Source organism: Heptranchias perlo, chromosome 28 (assembly GCF_035084215.1).
Source record: "Heptranchias perlo isolate sHepPer1 chromosome 28, sHepPer1.hap1, whole genome shotgun sequence".
NCBI lineage: Eukaryota > Metazoa > Chordata > Chondrichthyes > Hexanchiformes > Hexanchidae > Heptranchias > Heptranchias perlo.
Window position 1 is genome coordinate 22,342,117 of NC_090352.1, and position 20,702 is coordinate 22,362,818.

At 38.7% G+C, this 20,702-nt stretch overlaps 2 protein-coding genes across 2 annotated transcripts in view; one reads left to right on the forward strand and one right to left on the reverse strand.

The window, feature by feature from the left end:
• LOC137299265 (calpain-A-like) overlaps positions 1 to 6,965 on the reverse strand; it is a 41,529-nt gene extending 34,564 nt beyond the window's left edge. Inside the window, exons 1-2 of the mRNA XM_067967925.1 lie at positions 6,935 to 6,965; positions 2,306 to 2,538 (exon numbers count right to left, since the gene is read on the reverse strand). Coding sequence (XP_067824026.1) covers positions 2,306 to 2,538; positions 6,935 to 6,947 — 246 coding nt within the window. The 5' untranslated portion in view covers positions 6,948 to 6,965. The remainder of the gene's footprint in view (positions 1 to 2,305; positions 2,539 to 6,934) is intronic.
• A 506-nt stretch (positions 6,966 to 7,471) lies between these two features.
• prpf8 (pre-mRNA processing factor 8) overlaps positions 7,472 to 20,702 on the forward strand; it is a 42,870-nt gene continuing 29,639 nt past the window's right edge. Inside the window, exons 1-9 of the mRNA XM_068008215.1 lie at positions 7,472 to 7,573; positions 9,964 to 10,068; positions 11,946 to 12,114; positions 13,138 to 13,302; positions 15,040 to 15,258; positions 16,612 to 16,824; positions 18,452 to 18,577; positions 19,709 to 19,814; positions 19,938 to 20,248. Of these exons, the coding sequence (XP_067864316.1) occupies positions 9,975 to 10,068; positions 11,946 to 12,114; positions 13,138 to 13,302; positions 15,040 to 15,258; positions 16,612 to 16,824; positions 18,452 to 18,577; positions 19,709 to 19,814; positions 19,938 to 20,248 (1,403 nt within the window). The 5' untranslated portion in view covers positions 7,472 to 7,573; positions 9,964 to 9,974. The remainder of the gene's footprint in view (positions 7,574 to 9,963; positions 10,069 to 11,945; positions 12,115 to 13,137; positions 13,303 to 15,039; positions 15,259 to 16,611; positions 16,825 to 18,451; positions 18,578 to 19,708; positions 19,815 to 19,937; positions 20,249 to 20,702) is intronic.

The window sequence follows — 20,702 nt, forward strand, 5'->3', positions numbered from 1 at the left end:
ACCCATTTGTTTTAAATACTGGGCAAAGGAGTGGCATTCAAACACATTAACAGTTTCCTCGTATCACCAAAACTAATTTCTAGCCTAATATATTTCTTAGTAAAGTCATATAAACTGAAAAAAGTTAGAGTTAATAGTACTGATCACCCTTTTGTGATTAATAGTAACTATGCATTTCAGATTAATATTTGTTGCCAGTTGATAATTATGTTGTTTACTGCAAACCACAGTTTATTTTCAGTGTGTTGCTTTTATATGTTTTGAAAGTTTCAATAAAATGTATCAACTTTAAATTAACATAACTATGTAAAATTAGCAGAGTTTCCATGGCATTGCACACAGACGGACTTAGGTCTGGAGCATGGGTGTCACGTTTAGCTGCTTACTTGCCCTGTCCCTTTACAGCTATTGCTCAAGTAATAGCTATGGGAATCCATGATTCTATGATTCTATTCTAGTCCAGGCAATTGCAGCTGTTTGTCACCAAAGCTGAGGTCAATTAGAGATCAGTAAATTGCTTGTACATTTCAGGCCTCAGGTCAATAACTGGCTGCTTTACCTTAAAAAAATTGCATATTGTACCTCTTTAAGGATATAAGCTGTTAAGTGCTCTGTATTTTTTAAATCAATGCTTAGGTCAATTACAAGTCAAATCAACTTTCTACTTTATTATGTGTGATTACTAAAGTCAAGGCTTGGGTCAGAGTTTGGTCAGGGAATTTTGCCAATTGGAATGTGTTTGTTGCATCTTAGAAGCAATATTTTAAGATTTTATTACTGCATACTAGACATTTAATTACTACTAGACCTCCCATGCCATTGCTCATGGTAATTCAGATGTTATGTTGTTTTATGAGGAGATTTATAGCATATAATGCACACTGTATTAATGTAATATTCAAGTGGAACACAAAGTCTAATTGTTAAGTAAGCAGAGCTGTCAGGTCATTTGGAGTTTAATTGTTTGGTCAAGGAATTTTGCAAATTGAAATGTACTTGTCAGTTTCAGACCCCAACTAAGAAGCACACAACATTTTAAGGGTGCATGCATTCTATAACTGTAGAGTCAGTGTAAAGTATAAATGCTGCCCGAATTCAGAATCGGTTCAGGCCTTGACACCCAAAATATACACAAGTTTAGCACCATATAAAGTCAAAATCACTTCACAGTGACGCTAAACTTGTAGTGTAAATTCACCACAAGATTGTTTTGCATTAGTAACAGTGTAATATCTGCAGTGTGATATCTGTACCTGCCAGTGGCAGTTTCAGAGCAAGACATGGGAGCAGGCAGTCCAACTGCTCTCTTGAGCTCTGTGGCGCAAGAAGAAAAATTTTAATAAAATGCATTTAGCTGCAGTATTGATTCAAAATGTAAGCTGATTCCGATATCCAACATGTTAAAAGTCCAAAGATATCACACTAAATGACTATTATTTGGGGATTGCAGTATGACTGTTGAAAGATTAAAGTATATGTTGGGACAGTTCTTCCCAACTAATTACATAAACCATTTAATTGGACAGAGTCTAAAATGGCCATTAATCTCATTTTTTAAAAAAAACAGCTTTGGTTCCTTTAATTTATTTGCAAAATTTTCATTTCAATTCAGCCCCTTAATCCCACAAGTAGTAATCAAAACCTCCATTGGTCTGACAGACAGGCATTGTACTGCACCATTTTCAAAAGCTAAAAAAGTCTGATATGAAATGAGTTAATATGCAGCAACTTAACTTTAATACTTTTAATGCTATTTTCCGCTTACACTAGAATTAGCAGCTCTAATACAGAAATGCAAGTGTACAGATACAGAAGCAAGGCCTGAAATGTTAGACTAATGCTCGCTTAATTATATAATCATCTTAAAGGCATAAAAGTATGCGATCACAAGGTTATGAAATTCAGAGGTACGATACAGGTACCTATTATAAAAGTAGCATCAGAGTTTCCTTAAGCTCGAATAACATTCATTTATAATTACATTTAACTTTCTAAAGGTGTTAAGTAAGAATGTGATGCTCTGTGTATGAAATATATGCTGCAGTATGGGAACAAACCAAGTACTTCTGTCCCGTCCAATTACATTTTCAGTGGGCACTACGGGATCTGGTTTGGAGCAGCACATTTAACATTGCTATGGCAAACAACAAATGAAACCACGCTATGTAATTAAAATAATGAACTTCAAATGGATTTTAAAAAAAATCTTCCGGGGACAAATTACAAGTAAATTGAAAAAGCAGCAAACTTGTGCTCATCATAGTTTTGACAGTATGCAATATATATAATATATAAATCTGCTTACCGATACAATGACTAGGTTGTCATCAGTTTTTAGCGTTTCATTTACTTGGTTCATTAGTTCCTCCATATCACTCTCTCTTGGACGAATATCTAGTAGAGCCTTGACCTCCCCAGTGAGCATATTCCATTTTTCATTTTTTTGTTTTACTTCTGCTGCTTCATGTTTGTTCCCTGCTTTCACTTCCACCTTTCCCTGGTCTTCACGTTCTCTTTCTGAGAGTGCACAGCCATCAGCTTGCAAGAAATGAATTTGAGTTACGGTAGTGTGGGTACATGAGCAACTATTCCCCATTCAGCAGTGACTAAGGTCTTGCATGAATCGATGTTCCCTGCTGTTAATAGTGACGCCTGTTATTTAGATAGTCACAAGATATTCAGTAAACTGTGATCAATTTCCTCTGTTGCTATGAGATGATGCACACTGGAGAAACAGTGCCCTCCTCTCAGGGAGGGCATTTGTAGAATGTATTTTATGTTCTACACTGTGTAAACCCATCTTATTGGCCCCTTCAAAAGAGTCTTAACTCAGATGCTTAAGTAATTTGTGCCCAAACTATATAAACTTATAAATAGTAAAAGGATAGTCAAAGGAAGAGTGGAACCAATTAGAGACAAAAAAGATCTTCTTGTGGAGGCAGAGGGCATGGCTGAGATACTAAACGAATACTTTGCATCCATCTTAGCTAGAAAAGAGGATACTGCCATTGTAGCAGTAAAGGAGGTAGTAGCGATATTGGATACGATAAAAATAGTTATGAGGAGGTACTTAAAAGATTGGCAGCATTCAAAGTAGAAAAGTCACCCAGTCCAGATGGGATACATCCTAGATTACTGAGGGAAATAAGGGTGGAAATTGCCGAGGCTCTGGCCACAATCTTCCAATCCTTAGATATGGGGACCATGCAGGAGGACTGGAGGATTGCAAATGTTACACCCCTGTCCAAAAAAGGGAGAGGGATAAACCTGGCAATTACAGGCCAGTCAGCCTAACGTTGGTGGTAGGGAAACTTCTCGAGACAATAATCCGGGTCAAAATTAATTGGCACTTGGAAAAGTATGGGCTAATAAATGAATGCCAGCATGGATTTGTTAAAGGAAAATCATGTTTGACTAACTTGATTGAGTTCTTTGATGAAGTAACGGAGAGGGTTGATGAGGGTAGTGCGGTTTGATGTTCTGTATATGGACTTTCAAAAGGAATTTTCTAAAGTACCACATAATAGACTTGTTAGCAAAATTAAAGCCCACGGGATTAAAGGGGCAATGGCAGCATGGATACAAAATTGGCCAAGGAACAGAAAGCAGGGAGTAGTGGTGAACGGTTGTTTTTCAGACTTTTTAAAATTCGTTCATAGGATGTGGGCGTCGCTGGCGAGGCCAGCATTTATTGCCCATCCCTAAATGCCCTTGAGAAGGTGGTGGTGAGCCGCCTTCTTGAACCGCTGCAGTCCATGTGGTGAAGGTTCTCCCACAGTGCTTGGGGATGCACACGCACAAATCTTTGAAGGACAAGTTGAGAAAGCTGTTGAAAAAGCATATGGGATCCTGGGCAATATTAATAGAGGCATAGAGTACAAAAGCAAGGAAGTTATGCCAAACCTTTATAAAACACTGGTTAGGCCTAAGCTGGAGTATTGTGTTCAATTCTGGGCACCACGTTTTAGGAACGATGTGAAGGCCTTAGAGACGTTGCAAAAGAGATTTACTAGAATGGTTCCAGGGATGAGGGACTTCGGTTATGTGGAGAGACTGGAGAAGTTGGGGTTGTTCTCCTTAGAACTGAGAAGGTTAAGGGGAGATTTGATAGAGGTGTTCAAAATCATGAATGGTTTTGATAGAATAAGTAAGGAGAAACTGTTTACAGTGGCAGAAGGGTCGGTAACCAGAGGACAAAAAATAAAGATAATCAGCAAAAGAGCCAAATGCGATATGAGAAAACATTTTTTTACACAGCAAGTTGTAATGATCTGGAATGCACTGCCTGAAAAGGTGGTGGAAGTAGATTCAATAGTAACTTTCAAAAGGGATAAATACGTGAAGGGAAAAAATTTACAGGGCTATGGGGAAAGAGCAGGAGAATGGGACTAATCGGATAGCCCTTTCAAAGAGCCGACACAGGCACGATGGGCTGAATGGCCTCCTCCTGTGCTGTACCTGCGATGATACTATGAAAGTGCCTCATCACAATTGGCCCTTTGACCTGAAGGCCTGCAAACTGGTGCTGCTGTTTGAAGGAGGACAGAGTACTGGAACTGCTGCATGAGAAAGAGAAGAGATCACTCCTTTTCTGAACTGCTGTGTGTGTGAGAGGAGAGAGGCGGCCCGATGAGCAGTTAAACATTACAAGTGTGCTGCAAACCCCAGACTCCCCATAAGGAATACAACAGGAGATCAGTTGGTACTTCTAAAAAAGTCTCTTTCTGGAGGTGCACCAGATCAAAGAACAATCACTTAAGTGTTAATGTAATTCTACACAGGACTACCCATATAATATGTTACATTCTCATGAATGTTCAAATATATTTCTGGATTTCATTTTTAGGAAACCTAGGTGGTATTTGTTTCTTCTACTAATATGACTCTACTAATATGGGTGATGGTAGCCAGACTGAACAGCTTAGTTTAGGCTCGGCAACAGTTTCAGGCACATGAATAATGTGTTCAGACTGTCCAAACTAATTTTTCATTGATCTATTATAATTAGCAGAGGAAGGCTTTAATCCAATTGTTAGGGAATGGATGTATTTACTTATAAGTCTATGAGTAATTCCTCAAGATAATAGGGCTCAATTCATTTATTGGCTTTCACGTGAATTAAGTATACAATGAAAACCATTATTAATAATAATTACACATGTATTTAAGCGCACACTTACGCTAATACGAGTTACCAGAGAATTCACCGCGTTACTGTTCTCGAGCTCAAGGGGAATGGCTGATCAGGCCTTGTTGAATTCTGAAGTATCTATTCCAATCACCCACTTTTTAAACATTTCTTCCACTCTGGTTACATGATAGTCTGCATGTTTCCACATTATCTCATCCAATTAGCAGCCATTACTGCAGTTTTAACAGAAATCACTCCCCACATTTTATCATGGTTTCACCTTGACTGAGCTGTCACTCAAATCATTCAACTGGAGACAGTTACAGAAGCTCAATACTTTAGTTATCACTTGGCCATATTGCTCAACAATATTCTCCGAGGAGTTGACCATCCTGGCTACAATTTCTCGAATGGCTGGCACCATTAACCTGTCAATTATTTCACAGCTGCAAGACCTTTGGAGGTCGATGCAGCCATCTAACAGAGAAAGTCTGTTTTTGCCTCTGCTGAACTTTTATCAGCTCCATATCCCTGTCTTTTCTTTTCATTTCACTGGAAATGAAACTGAAACCGACATTTCCAGCCTTCTAACAGAAACTTACTTAACAGGCAAAAGCTAAAAGTTAATATAAAGAATTAACCCTTTCTTTACACCATCAGTCTGGGCTGGATTTAAACCCAGTATTACAATTCATACTTTATTCCAACACTTTTACTCATGTCCACCACAGAAAATGCAGCTCCTAGACGTTAACTGATTTGCTTTGAACTGGAACTTGGACTATATTGTTTTGAATGGAATTGTATGCCACAACAGTAATCTTACCCTTACACCACGATATTATGCATCAGATATGATAAGTACTGACCAGTACCCTTTCTTGTCCTCTCCGAAAGGCTGTGAACAGTACACTGTCAGACTGTGACATTCAGGCTAATTGAATGATCAGATTTATTTTGAAAAAAGATAATTATGCAGAAGTAGAATAACACAGGAAGCTAATGATGGTACAATTTCATACGAAATGACAAATACAGAAGCAGTTCACAAGAATTTAACAATCTTCTTCAATAACATATTTCTCACAGTCTGATAATCTACAGGACTAAATATATAAATTAATTGAGGCCACCCATTTACAGTTGTCAGAGAATAATGGACAATGTTGCTGCATTTGAGTCCAAAAATCCCAGTAAAAATCCCAGAACATCATAAAATAAAAATGTAATTTGATTTATGCCTTTGTCACCTCCAGATTCAGCTATATCAATGCTCTCCTGGCCGGCCTCCCATCTTCCACCCTCCGTAAACTTGACCTCATCCCTCCTTCCCTAAACCTCTCTGCCACTCCACCTCTCTTTGCTCCTTTAAGACCCTCCTTAAAACCCACCACTTCAACCAAGCTTTTAATCATCCATCCTAATATCTCCTTTAAGTGTCAAATTTTGTCAGATTAAGCTCCTGTGAAGTGCCTTGGGACATTTTCCTACCTTAAAGGTGCTATGCAAGTTGTTGTTGCTCTCCTGGCCAGCCTCCCCTTCTCCACCCTCCATAAAATTCAGCTTATCCAAAACACTGCTTCTCATAACCTATTCTGCACCGAGTCCTGCTCACCTATCACTCCTGTCCTTATATTGGCTCCCGGTCTCCCAATCCATCGAATCTAAAATTCTCATCCCTTCCTCTCCTTGTCCTTCTCTATCTCTGTAACCTCCTCCAGCCCTACAAGTACTCTAGAACTCTTTGATTCTGGCCTTTTGTACATTCCTTCCCCCTCCCCAAACCCAAACCCAAAAACATACTCAGCCCCTCCATTGGCGGCTGTGCTTTCAGACATCTGGGCCCTGCACTCTGAAATTCCCTCCCTAAACCTCTTAACCTCTCCTCCTTCAAGACCCTACTTAAAGCCCACCTCCAAACCTTTGGTCAACCCTTCTAATTCTTTGATGCAGTGTCCTTTACACCCCTGTGAAGCACCTTGCGGTGGTTTACTCTGTTAAAGATGCTCTATAAATGCAAATTGTTGTTGTGTACACACACACACACGTTTGCATTATATCTAGCTTGCAAATCACCAGTGGTCGACAAAGAATCTCTGCCTGAAGCGTTAGCTTCTTTTTGTTTTCTTTTCAGCTGCTGACAGATCTAATGTGCATTCATCATTTCTTATATTTTTTACTTCACATTTTCTAAATTTGCTTTTGATTTTTTTTTAATATCACCAATGACTCACTGAGACTCCCATGTTCTGTGTGGGTAGTCGGTACGTCAATCAGGAATATTCTCCCATCGCGAGGTTTTGCTCGCGAAGCGGAAGACCCGCCCCCTCAGCATCCGGGTGTTGTGCGTTGGTGCCTCGTTCGCTCGGGGAGTTAATGGCGCGCCGCTGAGGCCTGCTCAGTGATGTCCGAGTAGACATTCGCTCGCTTTTCATCGTCGAGGTGGGTCGGACGGACCGGGATTAATTTTCTGGACTCGGTACACGCTGACGCGTGAGGGGTTTGGGTTGAGAATGAATGGGGCGGTTGAGCGTTGTTCCCCGTGGCTCGGGCTGGGATGCGGCCTAGTTGGTTTTCATTGATGGGGTTTTGTCAGCCGACACCAGGCGAAGGATTCCGTCGATCTGCTTCCCGCTTCACGCGGGTCCCTCCGTGCACAAGCGGGTCAGGGCAGCTCTTGAACTAAGTTATGGTTGTGATATAGGCGGTGTTTCCGGGCGGGGGGAGGCTACGCTGTAACCTCCATTTCGCGTGCGTTAAAGAGCGGAGAGGTGGAGGGAAGTGCTGTTATTTAGTGGTATTGTCGGTACTTTCAGTCACTGTGATCAGCAATTCCCTTTTGTCCCTTATCCTTGCACCCCTATCCCCTATAATTAATCGCGGAAGAGAATAAGCAAGGGTACAGTATTTGCTATTAAACACACGGGCACATACCGACATCAAATATATGTCAGAATGATACAGTATGGTTTAGTAACATTTTTAGAGCAGGTGGTAATCCCTTTACAGGTATACAGTATATAAAGTTATGTTTATTTTGGAAAGTGAAACAAGGGAATGGAAGTAAATGTAAGCTTGCGGGTCCCTCTGTGCACAAGCGGGTCAGGGCAGCTAATGTACTGGAAAATCTTCCTGAAATCCTGAACGTAACTGCATCTGTTAAGTTGGGAGGTATAAAATAGCAATGCACAAATAAACTGCTGCTCCTCTGAAATTTCACAACCACTCAGTTCATTTCTGTGTTGGGTTCTTGGGGAGTTTGTGTGTGTTTAAATCAGTGTCTGATATGCATATATTTGCAACTATGTAAAAGTAACAGGATGGGACCTTTAATATAATTGCTGTATTCATCTGGTGGAAAACTGCTGTATGAAAGAAAATTTGTTTCAAAGCAAAGTAAATGAAATTTTGGTTTTGTCAGAAATAACAAATTACTGCTTTGGGAGTGCTAGCCAAAATGATGCTAACTGATATCTATTTGTTTTACATATCACTTGTATGATGTTGAAATGTAATATAAAAAAGCACAATACTTTGGAGTGCAGTTATTGTTATGCAAACAAATGTATCTGCCATTCTGTGCCAAAATATTAAACAAATAGCAATCAGATGAATGACCAGTTCATCTCTTGGTGGTATTGGTCGAGGGAGGACTGTTGCCTAGGACACCAAAATAACAAACTCCCTGCATCTCTTCAAATTGTACTGGGGTGCTTGATGTCCACTTTAACATCTCATTCAGAGGACAATGCACCGCACTTTCAGTTCTGCACTAGTGTCAGCTGAGATTATGAATTCAGGTTCCAGTATGGTGGTCAAACCCATAATCTTTTGGCTCAGATGGCAAAATGCAAGCAACTGAGCTAAGCTGACTTAGTAACTGGGATGACGGTTTAACATGACACATGTTGGTTGTCATTTTTTGTGGAATATTTTCCAAAACTTTGCACGTTCAAACACATTGAAAGATGAGTTTAAAACATAAGTTTCAAATGTTAGCACTGAAAATAAGGTGTTAAGTGAGTCATTTAAAGCAGCCCTAGGATGCACATCTGTGGACCTAATAGGGTGGGATTTTTAGTAGTCAGTGTATTTATCTGGCCAAAAACTACTGTATCAAAGGAAATTTATTTAAAATGTCGACCAAAAATGTAAAATTCTCCAGATCCTCAAGGAAGTTGCAGATTACTCTGGGTGAAAATGAAAGTCAGTGTATGCAGTCTCATTTATAATCTTCGAGCCAGTGTAAATCACATCTATTTCCATGTTGGCACTGATTTGAAATGTATGTCATTACAACCCAAGAGGACAAATTAACCCAATACTATCCACCTGTGCACAATGCATCCCATGCAGCAGTCATTTTGTTACTCCAGTTATCAGCCTCAATTAACACATTTAGAAAGGTTTAAAAATAATTTCTGTACACAGGAGTATGGATATTAAATGTGCTGGACATGAGCAAAATTATGATTTTAGCTAGGAGCTGCCTCACGTAACATCCCATGTAACTGGGCAACTCATCTCAATCCATCTGCAAATTTATTCTCTGTAATTTATGGAGAAAAAACTTGGGATATGAATTTCCTTTTAAAGCTTTTGATGAACGTGTTCGTTTGAACCTGCATTTTCATCCTCTTTTGGTTTGTCTTAAGTGATTGCTTATTTGGAAATGTATCTCCACAAATGCAACTTTGTGTGTTATTTGTGATTCCTGTGTTAGCAGAACATTAACATAGAATTTTTTACATATGAAAATATATTTTTACTTGTAACATTTCACAAACTGATTTATAGATATTAAAAAAAAATTAAATCTATCTTTTCATCAGAATCAACAAATATGGCAGCATTTCAGTACAGGGGTGCACCCGGGCCCAATCCGGTTCCGGTCCCTGTACCTGACTACATGTCTGAGGAAAAACTGCAAGAAAAAGGTAAGAAATTTCTAGATTAATCTGGGCAGTTATGATACTGAAAGTAATTCATTTATGAATTTAAAAATCCGGTACAACTTTTTCTATAATTGAAGCACAGTATTAAACTCTATTAAAATTTTATTTTACTTGGTGTTTTGTGCACTGTTGTAAATGGTGGGCCTGGGTGCCAGTTGTGTAACAAATAACCTAAGGAGCTGTGAGAAACAACCTAGAAGGTTTAGAAGTAAGATAAGACTCTAATGCTGCAGCACTTTGTGTGCTAGTAATTGAACTTTAAATTGTATTAAAGTAGTTTAACTAAACACATGCACAAGTATGCTGTGATTTTTTTTGCATTGATACTGTTTGATTTATTATTTGTACTTCCTTTGACACCTCAATCAATCCTGTTAATTCAAAGCTCTGTTTTGCTTGGAAAAAATTAATTATCCAATAGTACAAATTAAGCAATATTAATAAAATAGCATAAAGGGTAGTTTTCATACAAAGGGTAGTGGAAATCTGGAACTCTTTCCTCCAAAAGGCTTTGGATGCTGGGTCAATTGAAATTTTCAATGCTGAGATTGATAGATTTTTGTTGGGTAAGGGTATCAAGGGATATGGAGTTGAGCTACAGATCAGCTGTGATCTAATTGAATGGCAGAACAGGCCCAAGGGGCTAAATGGTCTGCTCCTGTTCCTGTGTACAAGAGACCATTTTTGCACATTTTCAGCCTGAATTAACAGATAATTTAAGCAACTTTGAATTGAGGAGTAAACTGTAAAAAAATTTTGATTTGTGTTGAAGTTTATTTTTAGACTTTAGTGTGATGAAAGGTGAGTTTTTCCTTAAATGCATGTCAGGTTAGCTTGAAAATGTACTTAAAGATTCTGAATAGTGATACCTGATTTGGATAGTAGGTGATTCAACTGTTGTTGATTTCTAGAAACAGACCAGGTAGTTAGCTGTAGGAGTAACGTACCAAACTCCCAGCTAGAGGATTGCAAGTCCCTGCTGGGCATGGTTAAAGGAGGGGTACTTTGGGGCTGTGGTGCCCCACCCTTCAAAGATGCAGCAAGAGGAGATACTTATAATAGATGGCCGCCCTTGGTTTCTGCAGCTAGAAAATAGGCACTCCGGCGGTGTATCTGTATGCCAGTTGCCACTAAGTTGGGCTAGGCATCCTTGCTACTTCTGGAAAGTCTTTACTAGTAGCTGAGTTTTGAGTTGTATTTTGAATGCCAAGATCAGCATCCAGGAGTGGGAAGGATGTTCTTTACTCGCCTCAGTGGAAGCCAGTGAGCGATTAACCCTGCCAGATGGTTATTTTAATATTTTTCTGGCTCAGATACTTGATGTGATTGATCTTTGAACTGGCCTTGTGTCATTTCCCAAGTTCACAAAATTACATTTTGGTGCTTGCACACATGGGAGACCCTATGCATGGAAGAACTGGTCAACCTGTCTCTGTCTCCCATGGTGGCCTCAAATAGGCCTGCGGGTGACTGACAGCAGATTTGAGATTTAAATTGGGAGATTGGTTGCCATTGGGTTGTTTTGGTGTCACTCTCCCAGGATGTGACCATAATGTAAAAGAGCCTTTGATTTGATATTTTCTCTTCTGTCTAACTCACCTGCTTGCCCTCTTTTCAGTTGGAAGAGGGAAGTGTAGTTTTGCAAGGCGGCAATAAGATACCTTACGGGGGAAATGATAAAGTAATGGACTTAGTCGTACTCAGACATTACTTGTGATTAGCTGTTGATTAAGTCATGAAATTTTTTTTTAAGGAGTTATGAGCCTTTTTTGTGGGGGGTGGGGGAAGAGTGGTCTGTTATAAAGTTTCTAGTGCCACGTCACCCTCTTCATTTTTCAGTATTAAATTTTTGTTTGCAGCCAGGAAATGGCAGCAACTTCAGGCTAAGCGGTATGCTGAGAAGAGAAAGTTTGGTTTTGTGGATGCTCAGAAGGAAGATATGCCCCCTGAGCATGTCCGAAAGATCATTCGTGACCATGGTGACATGACAAACCGGAAATTCAGGCATGACAAGAGAGTCTATCTTGGGTAAGAAAATTAGTCAACTTGGAGAACAATGACAATTTCTTATTGGTCCTGAAATTATGCTGTGGGATTCTATGATTAACGTGGTTTTCTTGAATTCCCGTCTGTCTACTATTTGTAAGGCGGCATTAACCCATTTTTGTTTTAAACATTAAGAAGTTGTATGATCCAGAGAATAATTTTAGGGCCTCTTTTTAGTGCTTGGTTAGTTAGTGCATTGTCTTGACCTCCATCCCTCATCTTACTGAGCTCAAGTGTTTGCACAGAAGATTATTGTGAGGTATAATTTTTTAAAAAGCTGAAGATCTGGAATCTACAATGATAGAATTAAACTTTATATCTGCAGTACACAGATATTGTATAACTTTTCTACTATAAAGATTGTAATCCTAAAGACCCTTTTGAGTAGTGATTATTGCTAGTTTTATTCTGATGATTTTGACTGTTGCTCTGTCTAGAAATTTTGCCAGTCATGGAGTCAGTATGTTGGGATGGGAGGAGGAATTGAATTTGAGGCTACTGCTTGATGGGAGTTAGATTTGCAGTCTTTTTTTAAGCTGCATGTATGGAAAGCCAGAGAAAATTAAAAACTTCAAATTGCTGCATTTGTGAACACTGTATTTATGTTTGTAGTTAAGGCTTTCTTTAAAAATGATATTGAGGATGCTCACCACCGAAATAAAATGCAGGCTTACTTGTGGTTGAACTTATGTCAAATTGTAATATACCATGGTAGAAATGTTATAAAGTAATTTTGAGACTTTATTTCATAGCTTCAAATCTTATCTATTTTCAAAGTTGCAAAGTACCAATTTGTATTCCAGTTTTAAAAATCTGCATATGTTAGCTAATTCTAGTAGAATATGACACATCTAAAATATTAAGATAATTGTTTATCCTATAAATTAAAATTGATCAATTTCTCTCATTTACAATGTAAAGTATTTAATAACGTAATTCATCTTGTCTGTTTGGCTAAGACTGATATATTGGCAACTGTCTTTTTCCCCTCCCCTCCCTCCCTAGCGCTTTGAAGTACATGCCTCACGCTGTTCTGAAACTACTGGAGAACATGCCTATGCCATGGGAACAGATCAGGGACGTATCAGTTTTGTACCACATCACAGGAGCAATCTCATTTGTCAATGAGATCCCATGGGTTATTGAACCAGTTTACATATCTCAGTGGGGGTAAGTAAAGTGTTGGATTTTGCAGAGCTTTTAACAAAATTGTATCTGCATTTATTTCTGAAGAAGTATTGTTGTAGTCTTGCTTCCAATCATCACAGAATCAAATTAGATGGAATAAGGAGGATCATTGTTGTGGCTGCCAATTATTTCACCATCATTAATATATGATGCCTTATTTCTTAATAAGAATCATGTCTTAATACCTGTTACTTATTGCATTAAAGATGTGAAGAAGACTTGCTGATTTCAAACCCTGCCTTCCTGGATAGAGCTCTGTGTAATTGTTCATCTATCTTCCAGGTTTCTGCTCGGTAACCTTTTTGTATTTTCACTTCTTACCAGCGATCACTATCTATATTGGTTATGGCTACCCTCTCAAGTTAAAATATGGTGGGATTATGATTTAATTGTGATATTCCAATCGACATAAAATGTACTTTTTTGCCTAATAAGGCTGAGGAGACCCAGACTGGTACATCTGGGTTCAGCCAAGAGAGCAATCAACACACAGATGAAGTTGTGGAAAAGTATATATTGAGGATTGTTTGTACAGTCCTGGATACAAGAGCCTAGAAATGTTTAAATTGCAGGCATTTCCAAAGTAAAGGGTTCCAGAAGTTTTTCCCTGCATACATACATTCAAGGAGGAGAAAATCATTTGGCCCATTAAAGCTTTTTAGTACCCTTAATTTCCCAGCTTAACATTCAACTGCATTTTGAACACTGGTTTTGATGTGCATTATTTTAGCCTGTTGGGCATTAAGTAAAATGATTTCAGTTGAAGCTGGGCATTATCTGTTCTCAACAAATCAAAATTGTTGCCAGGCGACCTGATTTAATTCCACTTCTAAGTACAGGCTGTCGATGATTAGCTTTCACAACCTTTCCAGTTCATGCATTCATCTTTCTAAAATGATCATCTTGGATTTTTGTTTGTTTGTAAAATCATTATTTTTCTATGGTACTGGTAGTGAATTTATAGTTAAAAGTTAACCTGTGAAACATATTTTCTGAATGAACATTTTTGTATCTTGGTGGATAAATCTTTTACCACGTTGCTTCATTGTCATCTGATTAGAACATAAGAACATAAGAAATTGGAGCAGGAGTAGGCCAATCGGCCCCTCGAGCCTGCTCCGCCATTCAATAAGATCATGGCTGATCTGATCCCAACCACAAATCTAAAGAACACAAGAAGTCGGAGCAGGACCCGGCCACATAGCCCCTGGGCCCTCTCCGCCACCCACAGGGCATTGACCGATCCGAACTCAGCTTCATGTCCAATTTCCTGCCCGCTCCCCATAACCCCTAATTCCCTTTACTTCTAGGAAACTGTCTATTTCTGTTTTAAATTTATCTAATGATGTAGCTTCCACAGCTTCCTGGGGCAGCAAATTCCACAGACCTACCACCCTCTGAGTGAAGAAGTTTCTCCTCATCTCAGTTTTGAAAGAGCAGCCCCTTATTCTAAGATTATGCCGCCTAGTTCTAGTTTCACCCATCTTTGGGAACATCCTTACTGCATCCACCCGATCAAGACCCTTCACAATCTTATATGTTTCAATAAGATCGCCTCTCATTCTTCTGAACTCCAATGAGTAGAGTCCCAATCTACTCAACCTCTCCTCATATGTCCGCCCCCTCATCCCCGGGATTAACCGATTAGGAGCGGCATTTTGCCATTAAGAGGACATTTTAGTAATGAAATACAATAATATAAAAACCATTTCTTGTTAGAACCATGTGGATTATGATGAGACGTGAAAAACGTGATAGACGGCACTTTAAAAGGATGAGGTTTCCTCCTTTTGATGATGAAGAGCCTCCACTGGATTATGCAGATAACATACTTGATGTGGAACCACTCGAAGCAATACAGATGGAACTCGATTCAGAAGAGGACGGACCAGTGGCTGAGTGGTTTTATGACCACCAACCATTGAAAGACAACCCAAAGTAAGTCTTTGAGATTATCGGACAAGGCGTTGGTGTCGTGAAAGATTGGAGGCCTAGCAAATTAGTAAAATGAAATGGAAACAATAGTTTTATTTAAATTATTAACAAGTATATTTGAGCTCATTTGTCGAGCAATGCAGATTAAAACCCTATTGCTAGAAATGTTATGTATACCTAAATTAATAGAAATTATTTCACTTGCAGTGACATTATTTGGACTAACAGGTTCTTAACTAGAGGGTAAACTTTGAGTTTGTGTGTCTCTTTTTCCCCCCCATCTTTCCACAATTTAGTGAATTCACAAGTGAAAAGAAAGATCCTATCTCAAGGGTCCCCATAGAATATTCTGTTTTGAAAATTTGAGCAGTTTCTTCAGTATTCTAAACTATTACGTGCAAATAGATTGTTTTATGCTTTTGATTTGTCAGCAGTCCCTCTTTGCAGGTAATTGGCCTCAATCTGGAAAATGTGATGTACTAAATTCAGGGGCTCTCTCTGCCCTAGTAATCCTTGATTGAGCACTAAACCATGGCCTTTCATTTTTAGTACTTGGCTTGATATAATAACACTTGATGATAAAAGTAATAATGTTTGACAAACCGTAACATCCAGAGTGCTAAAACAAATTGATGCTTACAGCTTCAAATCAATTTGGTAGGCTTATTGCAAGTACAGAAATATGCCAGTAGGTCAAAATTGTGAAAATAATCGACAGACAGATGTAATGATTCTCATCTTACTATAACACAGCGTGCTAAAGCACTATTGTGTGTAGCCTGTAGAAGTAAAATAAAAGGGAAAAAAGTTTCGTTATAATTGTTCAGCTATGGTCCTACTTCATTAGGTGATTGCTGCAACTTAGGCATTTGGGCACTTTAGGTGAGGGCAAGGTTAGGCTTGATGGTGATGTCTCCATGGTCTAGTAGTCTGTCAGCAGTTAACTGTATAGGCTTGCACAATAAGATTGATCAGTAATGGGGTACCAGAAGAGTGCTGGCTGCTGTGGAAACAGATCCCAAATTAAACCGCTGGTTTCAGGAGAGGAACATGTTGGGGTGGTGAAAGTTGGGCATTTTATGTTGGTCCCATGTATCATTATTAATAGTGGGATTTTCAGCATTCATAACTTTTATTTCATGAGTGCTTATTATTTTTCACTTGGTGTTGCTATAATTAGAAGAATTGATTTGGACGAAACCTACATTGTTGAAATGAGATGATCATAATTAAGTTTAAACCATTGAGCTACCTGACTCTGCAAACATCGCTATCCACTTATGATTCACTATGATATTAAGTTGTAAATTTCTCTTATAAAGTGTTTGAATTGAGAATTTTTTTTCCCCAATTTAGGTATGTAAATGGATCTACTTATCGTCGTTGGCAGTTTACTTTACCTATGATGTCCACGCTTTATCGCCTGGCTAATCAGTTGCTGACTGATTTAGTGGATGACAACTACTTCTATCTATTTGATCTCAAAGCATTTTTTACTTCCAAAGCTCTCAACATGGCGATTCCGGGTGGACCAAAATTTGAGCCTCTGGTCCGGGATGTGAATCTTCAGTAAGGACTTTTTAAAAATATCTTGTGTCAAGGTATTAAGTGAGCAGTGAATTTAGTTGCTAGTACTTGGCATTTGTATTAATATTAGGTAGGGCAGTAGCTAATTATAGCCATCGAATACTTTGGTACAGATCAGGGCCATTCAGCCCATCAAGTCTACACTGGTGTTTTCCTCCTTGTGAACCACCTAGTTTAATCCCACTTTCCTGCTCATTTCCCATGCCTTCTAACAGTCTTTATTCAGATATCTAATTTTGTTTTAAACGAATTTATGGTCTCTGCTTTAACAACAGTTTGTGACAGAGAATGCCGCACTCCCAACTACCCTCGGTGTAAAGACATGTTTTCTAACCTTTCCTTTAACTTATTTATTATCTGAACTTTTTACTGTCTTGTTAGTTTTATTGACCAGTAGAGACAATCTATATACATTGTCATAAGCTTCATAATCTTAACCTTTTCCCCTCTACTGAAAAAGCCCTAATGTCTTCAGTCTTCCTTCATAATGATCGTTGTCATTCTTGGTAATATCTTAATGAATCTATACCTTATCATTCCTATAATGCGGTACCCAAAACTGCACAGTACTCCAACTGCAGTCTAACTAAGGTCCTGTACAAGTTCAGCATTACCTCCTATGTCTCTAAAATACAAACTCATGAATTCGAATTGCCTTTTTTAATAGCTTTATCTACTTTTGCTGCCTGCTTTAATCACTTTTATATCTACGCAGCAAGATCCCTCTGTCCCTTTCCTCTTTGTAAAATCTTACCATTTGAATCTGCGTATTATTTCCCAGTTCTTACTTCTGAAATGTATTACTTCACATTTATAGTCCGTCAATTCTTCACCAGGTAATTTATTTGTATATAGTAAATAAGAGCAGCTCCAGCATAGATACCCGTAGAACACCACTCACCAGAACTTTCCAATCTGAGATTTTTTTTTACTTCTTTGCTTTCTTCCCTCCAACTATCTATTCATGTGGTCACATTCCCCATAATTCCTAGTGCTACTCATTATCTTTGCTGTAAATTTTGTACGGTGATACCTTATCAAATGCATTTTGACTGTTTAAGGTTGGATGGTGCAGTACACTGCAGCACCTCCATGAAGTTTTGCACATGTATGGTTGACTAATGAGCACTACAATTACAGCATTGAAATCAACTGGTTTTGCACTACTTTGACCTTGCATAATTAAACCTGTAATTGTTAGCTAGCAACAGTAAGCTCGAAAAGTGTAAGCTTTGCACGTGAAGATAGTGTGTTATGGAAAAGCAATAGATGTCATGTACCAGCCAATTCGATTCCTGATTTGACCTGTGCCATGCAGAGGGTGTTGAACCTGGCTGTGGGTTGGGAGAATGTGGTAGGGGAAATCAAAGGGGATGTCTGGATGATCTCTGGCAACTCCTTATGACCCAATAAAAATAAGTGAGAAGATTCTGCATATTGAGTTCCATGTTTGTTTAAGACCATCTGGGCTAGTACTGTGCTATTATTTTAAATAGTGTTAGCAAGAAATCAATATTTTTTGAACTTCATGATATGCAACTTGTCTTCAGTTGATAAAGAACTGAAATATTGCAGCTTTGGTCATTTGAGTTTGGTTTGCCTCTGTTAGGGATGAAGACTGGAATGAATTCAATGACATCAATAAGATCATCATTAGACAGCCAATCAGAACAGAATACAAAATAGCATTCCCATACCTGTACAACAACCTACCCCACCATGTTCACCTTACCTGGTAAGTAGACAAGTGATTTAAAAAAATAATTTAAGCCATTTTATGTCTGTCCAAGACTTAGAATGTGCACCATAAGCATCTAAATTTCCTATTAAATTTCTAGATAAATTCTGTACATTTAGTACTGTTAGTATGACAAGGAAATTAGGAAACTTTTGAAACATCCATCTAATGTATTAAAAGTTTGTGTGCCTGTAATAATATTTCATTGTAATATTGTAGTCGCTTCGGTGTTGCTGATTGGTCCATGGTGACTGCGATGACGATTAGCGATCATTCCCAACAATACTAGAAGAGCACACAAGGCAGCCAGTTTTTTTTAACCCCTATGTTATGATTTTCTTTTATATTTTTAAAAAATCCTCTGCACAGCCCGGTCGTAATCCATTCTTCATCTTTACTTTTGTAGTTATTTGTAGCAAACCTGTAATGCGTTTTTTTTGGGGAATAATAGTGTATTGAAGTGCTGCGTCAGAGTGCTAGATTCTGTGCGTGTAACTGATTCCTCCTCCTGACAAGACTGTCTGAGGCAGCTTTGAGTGGCCTCCGTTGAAGCTGCCTTGCCTTAAAAGAAAGTTATGCAGGCACGAATAGACTCAGGTAGTAGCCCTTGACTGGCTGTTAAAATGTTGAAACTAAATTGTTAAAGAATGTTTTATTTCAAAATCCCCAATGGCTCATTTGGTAAAGTAAGCATACAACTGAGTTGTACTGAACAGAAGATTCCATGTTTGCTCCTGGTCTCTGCTGGATAGGATGGGAGCTGGGGTGTGTAATTGGTTTTAGTACTCCTGGGGCTAGGAAGGGGAAAATAAATCATATTCCTGCTCCTGATTTCTATCCAGTGACCATTGCTGGAAAGCTGATGTGAATGGATGTTGGGTGATGGCACGATTGGTCTTGATGTGATACCCCCATGATGAAGTAGCCTCCCAACATTACGATGAGTGTTGACTCACACGTAAAGAATAGTCCTTTGCGTGGGGCAATATCTATGGGTCTGTTCCCCAAAAGAATTGAGCTTTAAGAGGATAAGGGAAGAAAATTGACACTAAAAAAAAGTTTTTACCCTGCTAAACTTGGTGTTTGTTTATACATTAGCCTTCATTTAACTTTGTATTTGGATTTTAGGTATCACACACCAAATGTTGTCTTCATTAAAACTGAAGATCCAGATCTGCCAGCATTCTACTTTGATCCGTTAATTAACCCTATCTCACACAGACACTCTGTTAAGGTAATTAACTCTACAGTGGAGTAACTTTGCTATTGCAATAAATTTCTATTTTTTTTAATCCAGTTTAGTTGGTGAAATATAGTGAACAGAAGATTATCAGAGGCATTTGCGTTTTCATTTCAGAGCCAGGAACCATTACCTGATGATGATGAAGAGTTTGAACTTCCTGATTCTATGGAACCATTCCTAAAAGATTCTCCTTTGTATTCTGATAATACTGCCAATGGCATTGCATTGCTTTGGGCACCGAGGCCATTTAACTTGAGGTCTGGAAAAACAAGGAGAGCGCTTGACATCCCATTGGTTAAGAACTGGTACCGTGAGCACTGTCCAGCAGGACAGCCGGTCAAAGTTAGGGTTTCTTACCAGAAACTCCTGAAGTACTATGTATTGAATGCACTTAAACACAGACCACCCAAAGCACAAAAGAAAAGGTGGGTTGAATATTCTGTAATTTATTTGAGTTCAAGGAATGTAAACTAATGCAGTGAAAAATGACGTATTCTGGATATCTCTAATCTAACTGTACGTGTCGATGACTAATAAGTTGTCAGCTTTGTTACTTGTACGAATCACTAATAAAGGAAATAGTTAGAGGGAACTCCAGTACATGCACAGAGGAGAGAGAGACCAGCAGTACAAGTGCAAGACCATCAGTCTTAAACAGATGACAAAGACTTCTTGTTCTTGCGTTGCCTGGCACTTGAGCATGTCTGCTGTTACTTGAGGGCCAGTGCTGGGCTGCTTGATGATGCAAAATAAGAGGGGGGAATTATTCATTTTGTTTTGTAGATATGAAGGCGAGAGATGTTAATGCTGGAAAATAGAATATTTTTTCTGTTTTGGCCCCCCAGTCTCAACATCAAGCACTCCTTTGTATGGTATAAC